This window comes from Emydura macquarii, unplaced genomic scaffold, assembly GCF_026122565.2.
Source record: "Emydura macquarii macquarii isolate MOO-44397 ecotype Brisbane River unplaced genomic scaffold, CSIRO-AGI_Emac_v2 contig_2452, whole genome shotgun sequence".
Taxonomy (NCBI): domain Eukaryota; kingdom Metazoa; phylum Chordata; order Testudines; family Chelidae; genus Emydura; species Emydura macquarii.
Window position 1 is genome coordinate 1,658,359 of NW_027132589.1, and position 16,886 is coordinate 1,675,244.

General features: G+C 37.9%; 1 protein-coding gene across 2 annotated transcripts in view; it reads left to right on the plus strand.

Annotated features, from left to right (window-relative positions):
• The window catches only part of EXOC2 (exocyst complex component 2), a 188,623-nt gene extending 175,202 nt beyond the window's left edge, over window positions 1-13,421 (plus strand). For both annotated transcript variants that reach the window (XM_067562594.1, XM_067562595.1), the window contains exons 25-28: window positions 3,998-4,120; window positions 7,304-7,365; window positions 8,675-8,734; window positions 12,633-13,421. In XM_067562594.1, the coding sequence (XP_067418695.1) occupies window positions 3,998-4,120; window positions 7,304-7,365; window positions 8,675-8,734; window positions 12,633-12,723 (336 nt within the window). In that variant the 3' untranslated portion in view covers window positions 12,724-13,421. The remainder of the gene's footprint in view (window positions 1-3,997; window positions 4,121-7,303; window positions 7,366-8,674; window positions 8,735-12,632) is intronic.
• Window positions 13,422-16,886: the final 3,465 nt, after the last annotated feature.

Here is a 16,886-nt window from a genome sequence, read left to right on the forward strand (position 1 = left end):
TGAACCAGAATTCCAGGAGAGAAAATTGGACATATATGTTCCTTGCAAGAATCGATGGTAGGCAATTTCAATGAGCTGTTCAATATGAGCTGCTGGCAAATCCATGGCATCAGGCTTGCACTGAAACAGGCTTCACACCCAATCATACTTTATAATGCCCAAGTCAGAGAAAAAGAGTGCAAACCATTACTCCATCTGGCTGAGATTCCCAGTCATCACCTGTGTGAGAGACCAAATAATTTAATTGTCAGCCAGGAACCTACAGCACAGAGGCAGCGATCTACAACGATTCTTTATCAAGTGCTAACAGGGTACTTAGGTGACACAGAAGAGATGGTCCCTGCATTAAGGGGTTTACAAGCCACTGCAGATTCCCTTAAGGTATGTCTATACTGACAGCAGCAAAGTCGCCACCATCAGATCGACCTTTCTGGATCGATTGAGCGATCAGTGAAGACCCGCTCAATCGATCCAGAAATCGACCTAGCTAAAGCACTTCCTCAAGTGGTGTACTGCTACGTCGACAGGAACGCAGTTTCCATTGGCACAGTGCAGTGAAGACACCACGCAGAACAGAAGCTGAGCAGTCGACGGGAGTTATGCAAGCTACTCTGCATAGTTTACATAACTCCCGTCAAATGCTGCCAAATCGCCAGGTAAGTATAGACCAGAGCTCAGAAATGGCTAGCACAGGCTCCTACCAGCTCAAGCAGAGAGGATGCTCTGTTGATAAAGCTGCTGCCCAAAGACAGGTATCTTCTGAATTCAAGTCTCTCCCCTGGATGCTTGCACTACCAGATGGTGCAAATGGTTAAATGGCATCCACGCAGCCACCTCTGTGCATCCAACATATCTGGACCCGCTCCACAAATGCTACTCCAGGATGCCACCATTTTACAAAATAGTGGCCTCTGCACAGTGAGACCTCGCACACATCATACCTGTGAGGTCACACTGCGTGGAGGTCACCATTTTATAGATCAAAATGGCAATCTCTTGGCATGATGCTTGTGGAGCAGATCCGGACACGTTCAGGGGCAGACAGCATCATCTTGTGGGCCGAATCTGACCCATTCGATCCACAACCCCCAGTTTGGGAACTACTGATAACTACTGTCTAGACTCCCAAAATGGGCCATGGCTTGCAACGGAGAGAAGGAGTGTATGTTAAAGAAGTAAGTGTGAAATACTGATGAAAATTGAAATAATTATTTGCAGAGCTGCATACTTGCGTTTGCATGTTCAAGTGTAAATAGACTTGCAGGAATTTTCTACAGCACTTGTTATAGCACCTGTTCTAAATAACCTCATCCTACACCATCACAAAATGTATTTTCTGATTAGTATTACCAAAACCATTCTTTCAAATGGCACAAGTAACACTGTTCTGTCTTTAGACATGCTTAAAATTAGCTTTTGAATATTTTAGGCTCCTTTTAATTTTTCTTTAATTAGAGATGCTGATGCTAATTGAAATATTTTCATGGCTTTTGGAATTCCAATTAAAACAGATTTTTACTCTAAGCAGGTATTCACCTCCAGTGTATGTAGCACAAATACTGCAACATTGTGCTAATACTTGAGAATGAAGGAGTGAACATAACTATAAACCACAGTGAAAATGATATCTATTTTCGTTTTTCAGGATGAGTAAATTACATGAAATGAACAAACAAAATAAATTTGATTTTTCTTTTAAATTGAATTAAAATAATCTAAATGGTCATTAATAACACAAATAAGGACATTTTAACTGATTTTTAACTTGACAGTATCATTTTAAGTAGATATGATGATTAAAGTCCTGATTCAGTAAGGCGGTTAAGCATATGACTAATTTTAAGCAAGTCTGTTGTCTCATTGATTTCAGTTGGACTACTTGTGCTTAAAGTTAAGGCACATGCATAAATACCCTACTGAATTGGACACTAGTGGTTTCTCCCATGTTCAGTTTTGCCTCATGAATTTCTATGTGTGAAATGACATTTTTGCAAGTATTTGCAGAAGTATGTGAATTTGGTGTGAAATTTTACAATTTCCACAAGAGTAACACTGTTTTCTGCTGAAATTTTGCTAATCTGTCTCAGTCTTAGATTTTGCTAACAACACTGCTGATTTTTGTAGTTTAAACAGCAACAGTTAACCATGAGCAGGCAGGTTTCTGAGGTGAAAAAATGTTTATTTAACTAAAAATCAAATTTGAATGAAAACTAAAATAAGTGTAGTTTTTGCAAAAATGTGGTGTTTTACTATAGCTGAGAATTTTTTTCCTGAGATCTAATAAGTAACATTCAGAATAGCCATTGTGGGTACAAATGTATTCTTCCCAGTAGAAGGTTTTGACCATTTTCTTGGTATGCTTGTGTTGTATTGCTCAGCAACACCTGCTACTGCATGAAATGTCCCTTTCCCATTTTGCTTTTACCATGTTTCTCTGTATGTGACCCAAATTCTTGGCTTTTGTGGGTCAAAGCAGTTAAAAGCATAATGAGTATTTGAACTAGCAGGGTGAGTGACTGATAGCCAGCATATATTGTGGTCAGTACACCTAGTGGTGGTGCAAATCTTTGTTATGTTACCGTTTGTCTAGTCTGTGAGATCTTTGATTCTCATGTATATTGTGAAAAATCGAGTATAGTTCCTGTGTTCATATTCAAATTTTACTCAGCCACATACAGGTGCCTCTCAAAATATTTTTCACTGGCTATACATTTCTATAAGTCAGCTTTTCATTGCCAAATCAGACACACTCTTATCTTTCACATAAAGCAAATATCCTGTAGCAAAAGTTTGTTGTTGGTTTTGGGGGTTTTTTAACTGATCAAATGAGTAATACAATTTTTAGCCAAAATCATCATCTTTTCTTATGACTCTGGTCATATCACGTCCTCCTCAAATCACCATCCCTTTTTCTTTCCCCTCTCACTTTTTCACATGTAATTCACACTCCTCCTCATTTTCATCTTCAAGGCTTAACACAAACCTGGTCTGCGTGTAGGGCCAATCTCATTTCCTCTTACATCCCCACCTGTTGCCTTTTGTTCTGTCCAATTCCCTCTCCTACCTGGGACATTATCCCTCTTTTAATGCACTAACAGTTTCTCACTGTTCTTAAATCTCTCCTAAAAACTTACTTTTTTGCCAAGCCTTTGGTCTCTTGTTTGACATTGTTTGATTTTATTTCTGCACCTGCCTACTTATTTGTTTTATTACTCTATTATTTTGTAAGCTTCTTAGGACATGGAATTTGTACTATTATTAAATTGAATTATAGTAACAACTATGAACCATAATTGGGAATTTGGGCACCATTGGTCCTCAGTATTAAACAAGCAAGTAATGAAAAAGACAGTTGAAGAGAGTTTTCAGTCTAGTTTATGACAACCCATAACAGGTGGAACAAACTGGCTGAGCAATGGGAAGAAGATAAGATGCTTCTGGGAAAAGCAGCTCAGTGTGCAATCAAGGTTGACACTTCACATGTCCATATTAAGGTGCTATATAAATATTAATACAGATACCCAATTCATAGAGCTCTATAAAATCATTACTGGCGTGGAGAAAGTAAATAATGAAGTGTTATTTACTCCTTCTTATAACACAAGAACTAGAGGTCACCAAATGAAATTAATAGGCAGCAAGTTTAAAATGAACAAAAGGAAGTATTTCTTCACACAACGCAGAGTCAACCTGTGGAACTCTTTGCCAGAAGATGTTGTGAAGGCCAAGACTATAACGAGGTTAAAAAAAGAACTAGATAAGTTCGTGGAGGATAGGTCAATCAGTGGCTATTAACCAGACTGGTAGGTATTACTGTTTACCAGAAGCTGGGAATGGGCAATGGGATGGATCAGTTGATGATTACTGTTCTGTTCATTCCTCTGAAGCACCTGGTATTGGCCACTGTTGGAAGACAGGATACTGGCCTAGATGGACCATTGGTCTGACCCAGTATGGTCATTCTTATGTTCTTATAACTGTTATTTAAAACCTGCAGGTATTCACCATCTCTAAGGAATTAGTGCCTCGAGTACTGTCAAGAATTGTGGAAGTAGTTGCTGAAGAACTAAGTCGACTGATGCAGTGTGTGTCATCGTTCAGTAAAAATGGAGCTTTACAGGTACATCAGTACATTGTGTTCTCATGTTTGAGCTGAGAAAATTGGAAATACTGTAGCTAGAAAGTGAGAGAGAGATACACTACAATCCAATAACAACGGGGAAATAGCCTCTTTGTACCCAAATGCAACAAACAGCAGTTGTAGAAGTTATATTCTTATCCATTATTTTACAGCATCCCCTTAAATATTCTGATCGTGTTCTTATTTTTAAGTCTGCAAAGATTTTGGTTTTAATAATGTTTTTAACTGTATTTTATATCTTGTTTTTAAATCTGTTGGTATATTAGTGTAGAAAGGCCAGTGTAGTGATATGTCATGGTGCTACCTTATTCCACTGTTTGGAGAGGGAAGAAAAACATTTCCTGTATGACTACAGGGAAAGTCATGGCTGCTTCACTGAAGCTTTAAAGTCTGCAAAATGATGTCACCACAGAGTCATTTGCAAAAATACCATTATGAAGCTCTTAAAGATCCATTTATCAAAAGGCTTGCCATTCCCATTTCAGATTAGGTGAACCAGTACAAACAACAATGAGAAAATGAACTCTGACCAGTGTATTTTAATAAACAGAAAAAGAAAAATGTGTGCTGGCCCACTGTTTCTAATGATTTTATTGAGAGTTCTTTTCTTGTGAAATTAAGATTCCCAAAGAGGTTCAAGGAAGGGTAGATTCTTGGTTTTGTAACTAACTATAGCCCTGATGCTTCATTAGTAAAATATTTATAGAATACATGGTTTCATCACGTTCTTCATAAGATCAGATCCAATAGTCCTTACTCAGGCAAAACTCTTAAATCAATGCTTTTGAATCTTTTGACTGAGGAAGAACTATAGGCTATGGTCTGTGAATTGTTTGTAATTCAGCCAGTTAATTTTAAATCTTAAAATATCTTCATATTCAGGTTTTACTTCAATTCTTCCATGTTTTGTATTTAAAAAACGTGTTTAGCTTTTAAAATCCATTCTTAATAATGCAGATAAAAGAAATAGAAATCTGCAGCCAACATCTATCTTTTTGTTTTTTCAGATTTATTTTTAAATTCTAAAATGACTGAAAATCTAAATGAAAATGGGCTTATCTTTAAAAAATATGTTACACTGTTTGTAATGAAGATACAATATAAAGTATTATCAACTTAATGTTTAAAGAGTAGATCCACAGAATATTTATGCTTTCTATTTAGCAATTAAACTTAATTGGAATAGAAGACTCTAGTGCCTAGTGAAATCACAAGGGTGAAATTAACTTGTGTATATTTAAAATCTAATTACATTTAAATGTATTAAATACATATGGTATTTCATGAATGTGACAAGGAGAGAAGGAAAGCATTTCAGACCAAAATGTGATATGATGTAATCCACAGAGGTCTGATACAAGGGAACTTTGTGTTCTGTATTGGCATACATGAGCATTCTGGTAGCTTATCTACCATTAATTATGCATATGTTCCAAAAGGGATATTGAAGGGACGAGGAGTTTACCCAGAATAGTTGTATAATGTCATTAAATGCAAAGTCTCTGGAGTATATGCAAATCATTGTTTTTTTATTTTTAAATCAAGCTTATGATTAAAAAAAATAATTAAATAGTGGGTGGCAGGATCTTTCAGATTGTGGCAGTGCCTGATGATCTGAACTCAGACCTTTGAAGTGGTGGCACTGTACCAACACATGGGTAAAGCAGCTATTTTAACACTGCCAACTCACTTCTGATTGGCCCAGTAGCTCGTGCTCTTAGTTGAACTAGTTCTAGAGGAGTCTAAAGAAAGAAAGCTCCCTTTGACTCAGCAGAGACACTCTCTCAGATACAGCTTCTGTAGGACTTGCAGGCAGTACCAGCTGCCATTTCATATTCTCTTCAGCAGTCTTGGCTTCTGGTGGGGGAAACCTAAAGATTAAATTCCCACCATATTATAAATCTTTTGTAAAGCTTTGATTATATATATATATATATATATGTATTACCCTAAATAGAGTAGCATTGAGGGAGAATTAATGTAGGAAGGGCTTGTCACAGCCAAGTAAGGTTGGTAAATAAAGGCTCTACACAGATATCATTTGGGTTAAATGAGTAGCACATCTTTTATTGAACTCATTACGTGAACTCATAACTGAAAGGATTGTCTCTCCCCGCAGTAAAATATGTTGTTTGTGGTCCCTTTCTGTCATTCTGGTCATATTCAACCAGTAATGATTGCAATGATAATGATAGGTTGATTATACCAAAACCAATAGGATATGGACCAGACCAAACAGCTCACAAATAACCATTTGCTGTGGAAAGAACTGAGCTTTGACAAGAAATGCCTCAATGTGTATTTAACAGCCATTCCCCTGATCCAGACACCCCATATGTATCCAGGCTTCGTTCACTCCCCAGCTTTGTGCTTGAGGTTAGGCATAAACTATGGCTTCTGATAGTATGCCACTACCACAGTGGGCTTTTGCCTCTTAAAACTTAAGGGAGTAAGCCACCCAGCTCTTAAAAATCCTAATCCATTCATCCTGGAAGAACCTACAGGATGTTCAAGAAAGGTGAGAAGGCCCAGCTGTGCTTGTCATTTTTCTACAGGGGAAACATTTCTCCTTAACATAAAATTGGTGGTCAGCTAAATCCTAATGCTTGCCAGGAAGCCCTAGACTCTTAAAGCACAAACCTTTAAGGCTTGCTGCCTACCTAGGAGAGAGAGAAGGGGAAAATAAAAACTCTGTATGTCTGCAGTATAAGATATTCCCAAACAAAAGCCTTCATTACGATTGAAATCTCTCTCTGGCCAAGCTGTGCTGTAAGGAGCTAGGCTCGCCCTGTAGAAAGCAATAGCTATAGATAGAAAAGCACTGAAATGTTACCTCAGAGCAGAAAAAAAAAGTATCAGAGTTCATGCTTTGGTACTGTTACTGAGAGACAGCTCTTTGTTTGGAAACAACTTCATAGTGATTGGATAAACAATTTGACTTCAATTTCTTAAATCTTTTATTGTTCCTGTAGCACTTCAGAACTGACATGGCAGAGTGGTAACCAGAAATACAGGGAACAATTTATTGAAGTTAGGAGTGCTTAACATTGCCGTGTGCAGTAATATTTTACTTCTAAAACAGGCAAGAGGTTTTGTGACTTAAATGTTTAATTAATCAAAGAATGTTTTAAAGTTGTAACAATGGTTACATTCTGTCTCTAGGCAAGGCTTGAAATTTGTGCATTGAGAGATGCTGTGGCTGTATACCTAACGCCAGAAAGCAAGTAAGATGCTAAGTAATTTGTGCTGTTGATTTAATATGCAATGCCTGATAAATATGAAAAACACACTAAATATAGCTTAGATACTTGTTTAAAGAAATTTTATTTCAAATTAATTTCAAACAATTGCGTACTTTGAAAACTCTGATTGTTGTTAAACTCATCTCTTTTAAAGGGAAATGTTTTGAGATTGTTACTTTTATTACCAGATTTTGAGTAGTATCTTTTCATCTAACTTTGGGAATACGGCTTCCCTGCTCTACGAGTGTCTGGCAGAGAGAGGGATCTGGATGAAAACAATTCGGCATAAACACAGATTGGATAAAATTAAAATGCTACTTGTTGCAGGGGGAATACAATCAAAACAAAATTTATTCACACTCTGGGTGTTGTTAGGTTCCTTCTGGCTCCTGGACGCCCAGCTAGATGTAATGGCCAGAAATACCTTTGTTCATCTTCTGCTGGCCAAAATGTATCAAGATGCAGATCTTGCCACTGATACCTACAGCTCTGTCAGCTTAACACTTAACAGTGTCTATGTAGGACTATCTTGGAATGCCAGTCAGCTGTTCAGGTAGTACTACAGAATGCAGTGGCCTGCCTTTTAAGTACAGAAAGCCAATGACAACATATTACATCTTTACTTTGTACTCTTCATTTTCTGCCTATTCACTTCTAGGTGGAATTCAGATTGTTGATTATTGTCTATAGAGCCATAAATGACTAAGGCCTGGTCTACACTTACCTTAAAATTTGGCAGCAGTCAACGGGAGTTATGCATGCTACGCAGAGTAGCTTGCATAACTCCTGTTGTCCGCTTAACTTCCATTGTGCGCTGCGTCTTCACTGTGCTGCACCACTTGAGGGGGTGGTTTTAACAAGTTGACTTCCAGATTGATTGAGTGGATCTTCACTGCCCACTCAGTCGATCCAGATAGATCAATCTGATGGTGTCGAATTTGCCGCCGTCAGTGAAGACATATCCTAAGACCAGTTATTTCATAGACTGCCTCTCCCTCTATGACCCCTCACAGCGACTGTATTCAGCACAAATGCTTTTGCAGTCAGTTTCTAGAATTTATCTGCTATTTGAGGTATTTTCAGTGGCTGTGGAATTTGCTCAGGCTAGAAGTCTACCTGAGCCTTTGCCTGGCTATGTTCAAATTATGCATAAGCCTGAGGTGTTGAATTGATAATATGTTAATTTAGTTAAAACATCGCATAAATTAAAGTATATCTTCATGAAGATATGGAGGTAGGTTGTGATAGATAGCTTTATACCTGGGGAAAATTAAATATGTTTGCATTACAGATCAAGCTTTAAGCAAGCTTTGGAAGCCCTGCCACAACTTCTAAGTGGAGCAGACAAAAAGTAAGTGACTTGCACCTTCTTGAACATTTATAATACCACTCTCAAGAGCCATGGCTTTTTAGTGCAGTACCAAGATATTATTGTTGGAAGGAAAACAGTTATTGCATTTGACTTCTGTGAGTCACAGAATGGCAGCCCTATATAGGACTAAGCCCTGATTCATTGTGGCACATTAGACCTAAATAATACAGCAGAAACTTTGGCTTTATGTGACCCTGCTCCCTTCCCAAGTCCAATCTAATCAGTACAGTATCCCTTTGCATTATTCATTTTCAAATTACAGTTCATTTTAGCTTTCCACGCTAACTTTCAAGTTTCAGTACGCTGCATTGTACTATTTTATTGAATACCCGTAACTGCATTGGCGAAATGGCCAAGGAGGAAAGCTGAAGGTTTTGACAATTCATGTTTTGGGGAACTTGGAAGATGGTTTTGTTTGGTTTTGTAATCCAGAGGCTTTAAAGAAGAGGGCAATGTAGCTCTCCTTTAAATTTAGAAGAAGAAGAAATTTAATTCCTCTTTCCCCACCCTAGCAGCCCTTGACAAAGGCATTCTGCCCTGCTACATCCAACCCAGTATCTATATAGCAATGGTGCATAAGCACGTTAGCTTGATGTTCACACTAAAATCAGAAATAGTGCTGACATTTAAATTGTCATAATTAACTTTCAGAGTTAACACCCATTGTGGTGAATGTGCACGTTCATGTCTCTCATACCTGTTGTTTCAGGCAGTCAGCAAATTCAAGCAAATGTTGTTGTGTTCATTTTCACTGTTTTTCCACAACTCTAAGGGCTAAAGACTTCATTTTTTTCCTAAATGAAAGCTTAGATTCTGGAACATAATTAAAAACTAATAACTCTTTTAAAATATCCATCATTATGCAACCACTTGCATCATACAAGGGCCCTTGATACTGGCCCTATAGGATTCAGACCTGAAGATGGTGGCCACTGTGACCTCAGTCTGGCAAAGAATTTAAGTATGCACTTAGATTGAAACATGTTAGTAGTGCCAGATGATAACTGGGCCTATTCACACACTTAAGGTGAAGTATATAATTAGTGCTTCGCTGGTTTGGGGCCAGAGTGCTCAGCAACTTATAACACTGAGCCCATAATGAATATATTTACACACACGCACGTCTCAGAAAAACAAACCTGGTATTGGTTTGTGGTCTGTTTATGGAGCTGCAACCAAAGCTGTATGAAACATTTGCACCAAATCCATTGAGATATCACCTTAGTTCAGGTTTGGAATATTCTGTAGATACAAGCAAAGAATGTTTGCACAGCTACAAGATTCGTGAACACTGCCTCCCAACAGTGGGCCTCCATCCATTTATCCAACAATTACTCTCTGCTCCTACCATCCACAACCTCAAGACCTCTCCCCATCTTTTAGAGCTCTATGGGGTCTGGAGATAAGAAAGGAATCTCTTTTGGGGTAATGCAACTGGACTTCACTGAACTCAAACTTTCAGACAAACATGTAGGGCTTGGTACTTTTCCAACCACTGTGCTTTGAACTACAGAGGGCTGCTCACAAACCAAACACTGTACAGTTTTCACAGCTCTACCTCCACCCAGAGGGCAGTTCTGAGGCCCAGAGAGTTGAGGATGTGTTCTTTACTTTAGATTATTTTCTCAGATATGTTACGACCACATCTGTTAACTCCCCATACAGTTCATTACAAACTTATAAATAATTTTGTTAAATAATTTATTTTTATGGAATATTTACCAATAACACACTCCATGAAATATTGCCTGCCTGTGGATGATGGATGTCCTAGGAGCCTTTCCCATAGCGGCTGTTGGGGATGTGGGTGTTAATTTGTTTGTGCTTTCACTCGCTGGTTCTGGGAAGGATACACACCTGCTAATTTTGCAGCACACAACATATGTTTTTAGAAGGAAATGATTGGTGGCTGCTTAAAGGAAGCCTGCAAATTATTTTATAAAATTGTGTGGGCTGCCCTTTCTTGCTGCTTTTGATGTAGACCTAAAAATTTTGGGGTCCCCCTCCATGAAAAAAATGCTTAATTTTACCTTAGAAATATGAATTCAGATCTTCCCTGGTTTTGCTAGAGGAATTTCTTGTCAACCTGAGATGTTCAGTGTGACCTAGTTAAAGGGATCGGAGCATTGAATTTTTAACAAAGACACCCTTTGTCACAAATACTACATATGCATCGGAGCTGAAGAGGAAAGATGGTCTGTGGTTAAGGCACTCGACTAGTGTTCAGGAGATCTGGTTTCAATTCCCAGCTCTATCACAGACTTCCTGTGAGACTTTGGGCAAGGCACTTAACCTCTCTGTGGCTCAGTTCCGTATCTGTAAATAAGGGTGATGGTACTTCCTTTCTCCGATCCTTTGTCTAGTGTTAGATTGTAAATTCTTTGGTGCAGGAACTCTCTCTTGTTACATGTATGTTTCATCCTAGCACAGTGAGACCCTAGTCTCATCTGAGGCCTCTACATGCCTATGATACAAATAATTACTTGAGTTCAGTAGGTGTTAACCTAAACAATAAAGAGTTTTAAATAGCCTGATGGAAAATATCTTTGCCTTGCATTTGCTCAGCTTTCAATCTCTTGACTTTTGTGATGTTGCCATTTCACTAGTTCACCAGGCACCACAGAATCGTCTAAAGTAGACAAGCGAGCAACCCAGGCTTTAAAAAAAAAAAAAAAAAAAAAGAAGTTCAAGTCCACATTTGTGTGTGTGTTTTCAGGGTGGAAGGCACTGTACAAACACATGGAAAGAAATAGTCTCTGCCCAAAAAAGCTTACAGTCTAAATAGACCTAGATCATAAGGAAGGTAAAAAGTGAGGAAGGCGGAGAAGAACAAGCCCACTCGCTTTCTTTTGCAGGTCACCTTTCAAATGAAAATTTATTTTTGAAGATAGCATTTATATGAAGACAAAAACATACAACTTGATAACACCTCTGAGGCTATGTTCTTCCATGGGCAAATTATCACTTTTACTATCCCGTTATGCAGCAGGTTAAATATAACGTGCTTGCTGTACATCTAAACATCAGCTATATATGGATTTGTAAACTAGTGCTGATATTCAATCTGCTTTAAGTTGACCATGTATTTGAGAACACAGAAATAACTGCTAAAGCTTTAAGTGAAGTATTTCCTTTTCATCCTAGTCAACAACAAAAAAATCAGGTGTGATGCATTTGAAAAGAACAAGCTTGTGGGAACATAAGAAAAAGTGGAAAGTTAACACAATCTAGTGATAACATTCCCGATGCTCCACCGATTCCTTGAAAACTGCTGCTTCCAATATGTGTCTGTTGGTGCCACTGCAGTGGAAATTGTTAATTTCCTGCAATAATGTGAGAAATTATAAGAATTTTCATACTAGAACAAATCAGCAGTCTCTCTCTTCAAGTAATCTATACTAACAGTGATCTATACAGTGGTCTCTAACAGTGATCTATACAGGATCTGTTACCGAAGGATGTAAAACCACTTCAGAGGATCCAGTTGTCTGATATGATGCTATGAGAGGGTAAGAACACTAGAGGAACTTGAACACAAAAGAATGAGATTTTCCTTGCATTTCCCACAATATGTAAATTTGTAAAAAAAAAAAAAAAAAAAAAAAAAAGACTAAAAAATATAGGTAATGCACTTATCTGCAGTACCTGTTTTTGCAGCTGTACATGTTTGTTCCTGGTATGCTATATTGTAAAAAATGAACTATTTATTGTTTACAAAAATATTACTGCCTTAATGTGTTCAAGGTCAGAGAGTTTGGGATATATGCCACATTAATTACCTTCTAAATAAATGGTTATACATAATTTTCAGCACCCCAAATCTGTAACCTTCAAATTGCGAAAGTCATAAAATGTTGTTTTTGGGATTTTTTTACAGGTTATTAGAAGAGCTACTAAACAAATTTAAAAGTAGTATGCACCTGCAGCTCACCTGCTTTCAAGCTTCTTCAGCAATGATGAAAACATAGACAACAGCTAAAAGCAAGGATCCCAGAAAAGAACACAGATAAACATAACCCCGTTAATCCTGTCTGTTTTCATTTCCTTTAAATACTTAGCAGAATACTTACCTCACTGAACTGGTGTTTCAATTCACTGACAAGAAATGGTGTGATCCATTCATGTGATGTATCCTTCTAAATAAGAAAGGTTACTAGAAATCCCACAGTAAAAAAAAAATTCTCTATTGTTTTTCATCCTCTCAAGGCTGCTAAACCAACTTTGCTCTGATATCCTCTTTGTATCTGTATGTTTATAGAGAAATCTTCATTTGTGTGCTGCAAAGTGTATTTTATTTGTTAGAAATACGTTTTGAAAATGAGGCATGTTAGAGATTTCTGAATATCTCTGTGTATCAGTTTGCAACTTGCTGGGCACCCAGTAATACAGAATGGATGTGTATAATGGCATGTTGTAGGATTCAACTGGCATAAACTATCCAGAAACATACTACAAAATGGCTCTAATATGCTTCCAACTAGAGTATGTTGGAGGGAGCAGTGTGGTTTGCATGTCAGGTAATTTCTCTGTCGTTGTCTTCAATGTAAGTGCTCATAAAATCCAACTTTTTGGTATTTTCTAAAGTCAGCTGATCTCCTGGGCAAAGCAGTACTGTGTTTTCTATTCCACTTCAGTCAGAAAGTCAAAATTAAATATATACCCGCAATTTGCTTTCAGTTGAGTTTTTGTACAGTAATGCTAAATGTTCCTGACAGAGGAAAAGAATAATGGAAAAGTATCACGTTACTTGAATTAAAAGGATGAGGAAAGGGTTCATGAAACAGTGTAGTACAAGCGTATTAGAATTCAAGAAAGCAGATTTGGAGAAAATTAATAAACCTAGTGAACAAGGTGCAGTAGAAGAAATTATTAAAATCCACTTGTGTGGAAGAGCAGATAGGAATGCTAAAACACTATTAAAGTACAACAGAGTACAGTTCCTCTGAAAAAAAGAAGATTGTGAGGAACAAGAAGTGGTCAATGCGGCTTCACAAGGACCTGTTCCAAGATACAATGAGTAAACAAAACTTTACTGGAAATGGGAAAGCACAGTGGGGACCACACTAGAGTATACAGTCAGTTAAGACTTGAAGAAAATACACAGGCAGCCAAAAAATACCCCAAACCAGTCCATGATAGCAGAAATGTTAAGGGTTAAGAGTATTTACAAAGATATACGGGTTAATGGCAATACTAGAGAAAATTTTAGCCAATTAGTAAATGGACCTAGATGCTACCTTGAGTTGGGGCTCTATAAGGCCAAAATCAGCAAGATATTTTAGAAACATGCCGGACTAAATGTTATTGGGACTGCTCACATTCTTAAAGTTGCTGAATCAGCATCTAGATACATCAGAAAGATTAACAATGATTCTAAAAATATGAGCTGAGGATGTTGAGTTTTTTTAATCTACCATTTAAAAGAAAAATAAATTTGGGAAATTAGGAAGTGACAACAAGCATGTAAAAATATGTCTTCATTTAAAATAACAAGTGCAGAAATCCTTAGAAATATACATATCATTGGGTCCAGATGTTATCCATCTTGAGGTGTTAAGGAATTAGCTTACAAAGGGTTTGTCCGCACTAGAAGGGTGTAAATTCCAGTGCACGTTAGAGTGTTTTGCATTAACTGGTTCTTGACCTGCTGGCTCACATTAAAAGTTCCTTAGTGCATATTAATGTAGTCCTGTTTCAAACAATACTGTGTGAATGCATACTAGGGAATTTGTAGTGTGTGCCAGCAGGGTACACACATCATACCAGTTAGTGTGCACCAACTTAGTGCACACTAGAATTTAAACCCTCTAGTGTGAACTAATACACTGTGTAGATGAGCCCTAATTTACTGAACTACTTGAGAATTACTTCTGAAAAGTCATTGATAATACAGGAGGTGCCTAAAGATTGGGGGAAAGCAAATGTGGTACCGAAGTTAAAAAAGCAACAAAAAAAAAAATCAGGGCAGGAGTTGACTCAGTTAAATTGAACTCCAGTCCGTAGTCAAATAATGAGACCATCCATAAACATATAGAGGGTAGTGTCACCAAAAAAAATAAGCAATGTGGGAATGAAGAACAAATTCTGGCAAACAAACCTGAGTTTTTAAAACATCTTCATTAATACGTTGTGAAAAGTATAGAGTACATCAATGAAATTTGCAGATAATGCCTGAAAGAGAGATGTTGAACACTCTTAGGGGCAGAGAAATAATACAAAAGAACCTAGAAGATTGAAAATATGGACCAAAATCCTGCAAACGTTTATGCACATGCTTAACTTTATGAATAGTCAGGGGACTGCTCATGTACTAAAGAGAAATGTGTGTAAATCTTTGCAGAATCAGGGCCATGATTTATAGATCAAGGATGTTGTGTTCTATATGGAGCAAATTCTGCCCACCCACTCCACGTGCATATAACATAACAGAACCAGTATAATGTCACTGTCTGACAGCAAGCAGAATGTGAGAAGCCTGTGCTGCGGGAATGGGTATGGACATTTGTGTACTGTAGCTTTGTGGGGCTCTATCTGCTGTAGCACAAGGGCAGGGGAATGACTGAGATATTGACTAAATGTATCCACTTACCAAACTATTGCAAAGCCTACTGCATCCCTGAGGAGAAATGTACTAGGAGTGAGATTTTTTTTTCACGCCCTCTATTGCTATTCAGCTATGGAACCATTCATTTCTGGGTACATCCATTACTAGAGAGAGAGAAATGGACTGGAGGGAGTCAAAGAAGAGACACAAAAATGACTGAAGTATGGCATGGATTGATCTGTAAGGAAGAACCTAAAAAAATAAATATAGCTAAGGTAAGCAACAAGTAAGGGGGAACAGAATGCATGCCTGCAGATACTTGGAAAGTCTGAACACCAAAAAGGGAGAGGAATTGTTCAGAGTGATGCAAAACAAGGTGAAATGGGGATTAATTAAAAAGAAAAACTGGATTAGCACAGAAGACTCCCTGACAGGAAGATCTATGACTTGCAAGGAACATGCTGGAAGTCCCCTGCCTGCAGATATTTATCACTTGACTTGTCAAAACACTAGAATATGTATTATAAATTGTATTCTTATCCTGACCCCTTAGAGTTTTGAGTGGATGAAGTGTTTTCCTTGTGTGTGTGTGTGTGTGTGTGTGTGTGTGTGTGATTGTGATATGATACACAAATGGCGTGTTCTAGAGATTATCCTGACATTGTGAGAAAGGCAACATCAAAACAAGAATTTGGCTATTGTGATGATTACATATGATCCTCAGTTTCTTTTAGAAAAGACAACATGCAACACACCAAAACTCCTGTTATATTGGGCCTGATCTAAAGCCCATTGAAGTCAATAGAAAGGCTCTCATTGATTTCAGTGAGTTTTGGATTAAGCCCATAGTAAAATTGTACATAACCCGTGCGCACACAGAAAATTTAGTTCCTGAGGGACAGATTTAATTTCTCTCCAAATCTGGGATCTCTCTAGGGAATAAGTCGGCCCTGCATCTTTTGTATTTGCTATAAGCATGGAGTCATTTTCCCATGTGAAATCTACAGTGAACTTATCACAATAAATGAACATTGAAATACAAGCAAAATGGTATCTAAACCTACAGATGGACTCAAACCCTCAAATTCAGATCTGGATCTTGAGCACTGCACAGTTTGGGGTATTTTGATCTGAAAGTTTGATTTGGACCCATCTTGATCTGTGGCAGTAAGAGGTCACTTGTATGTGTCAGCAAATCTGCTTCATGTTATGAACTGTGGCACATACGGGCACTTGGCATTTTAATATTTGGCTAGAGTTGGTAAAAGATATGTGACTGCTGTCAAAACAGTTGGCAGCACTTGTATTCCTTGATATGCCAGTAGAGTTTATTAAATTGTGCTGTAGAACATAAATATGTTTTGAAGTGTCTTGGTTTCAGGCTGGATGCGAATTATGTCTGAGGCTAGTCTTGTTACACTGATGGCAGACTTCAAATGGGACGTAGCAGGGGTTCTCAAACTGGGGGGTCATGACCCCTCAGAGGGTCGCAAAGTTATTATGGGGGGTCACAAGCTGTCAGCCCCCCATGCACACCGGTAAGGATGGCATGGAATGGGGGGGAGATCATCATAGCCTGAAATATTT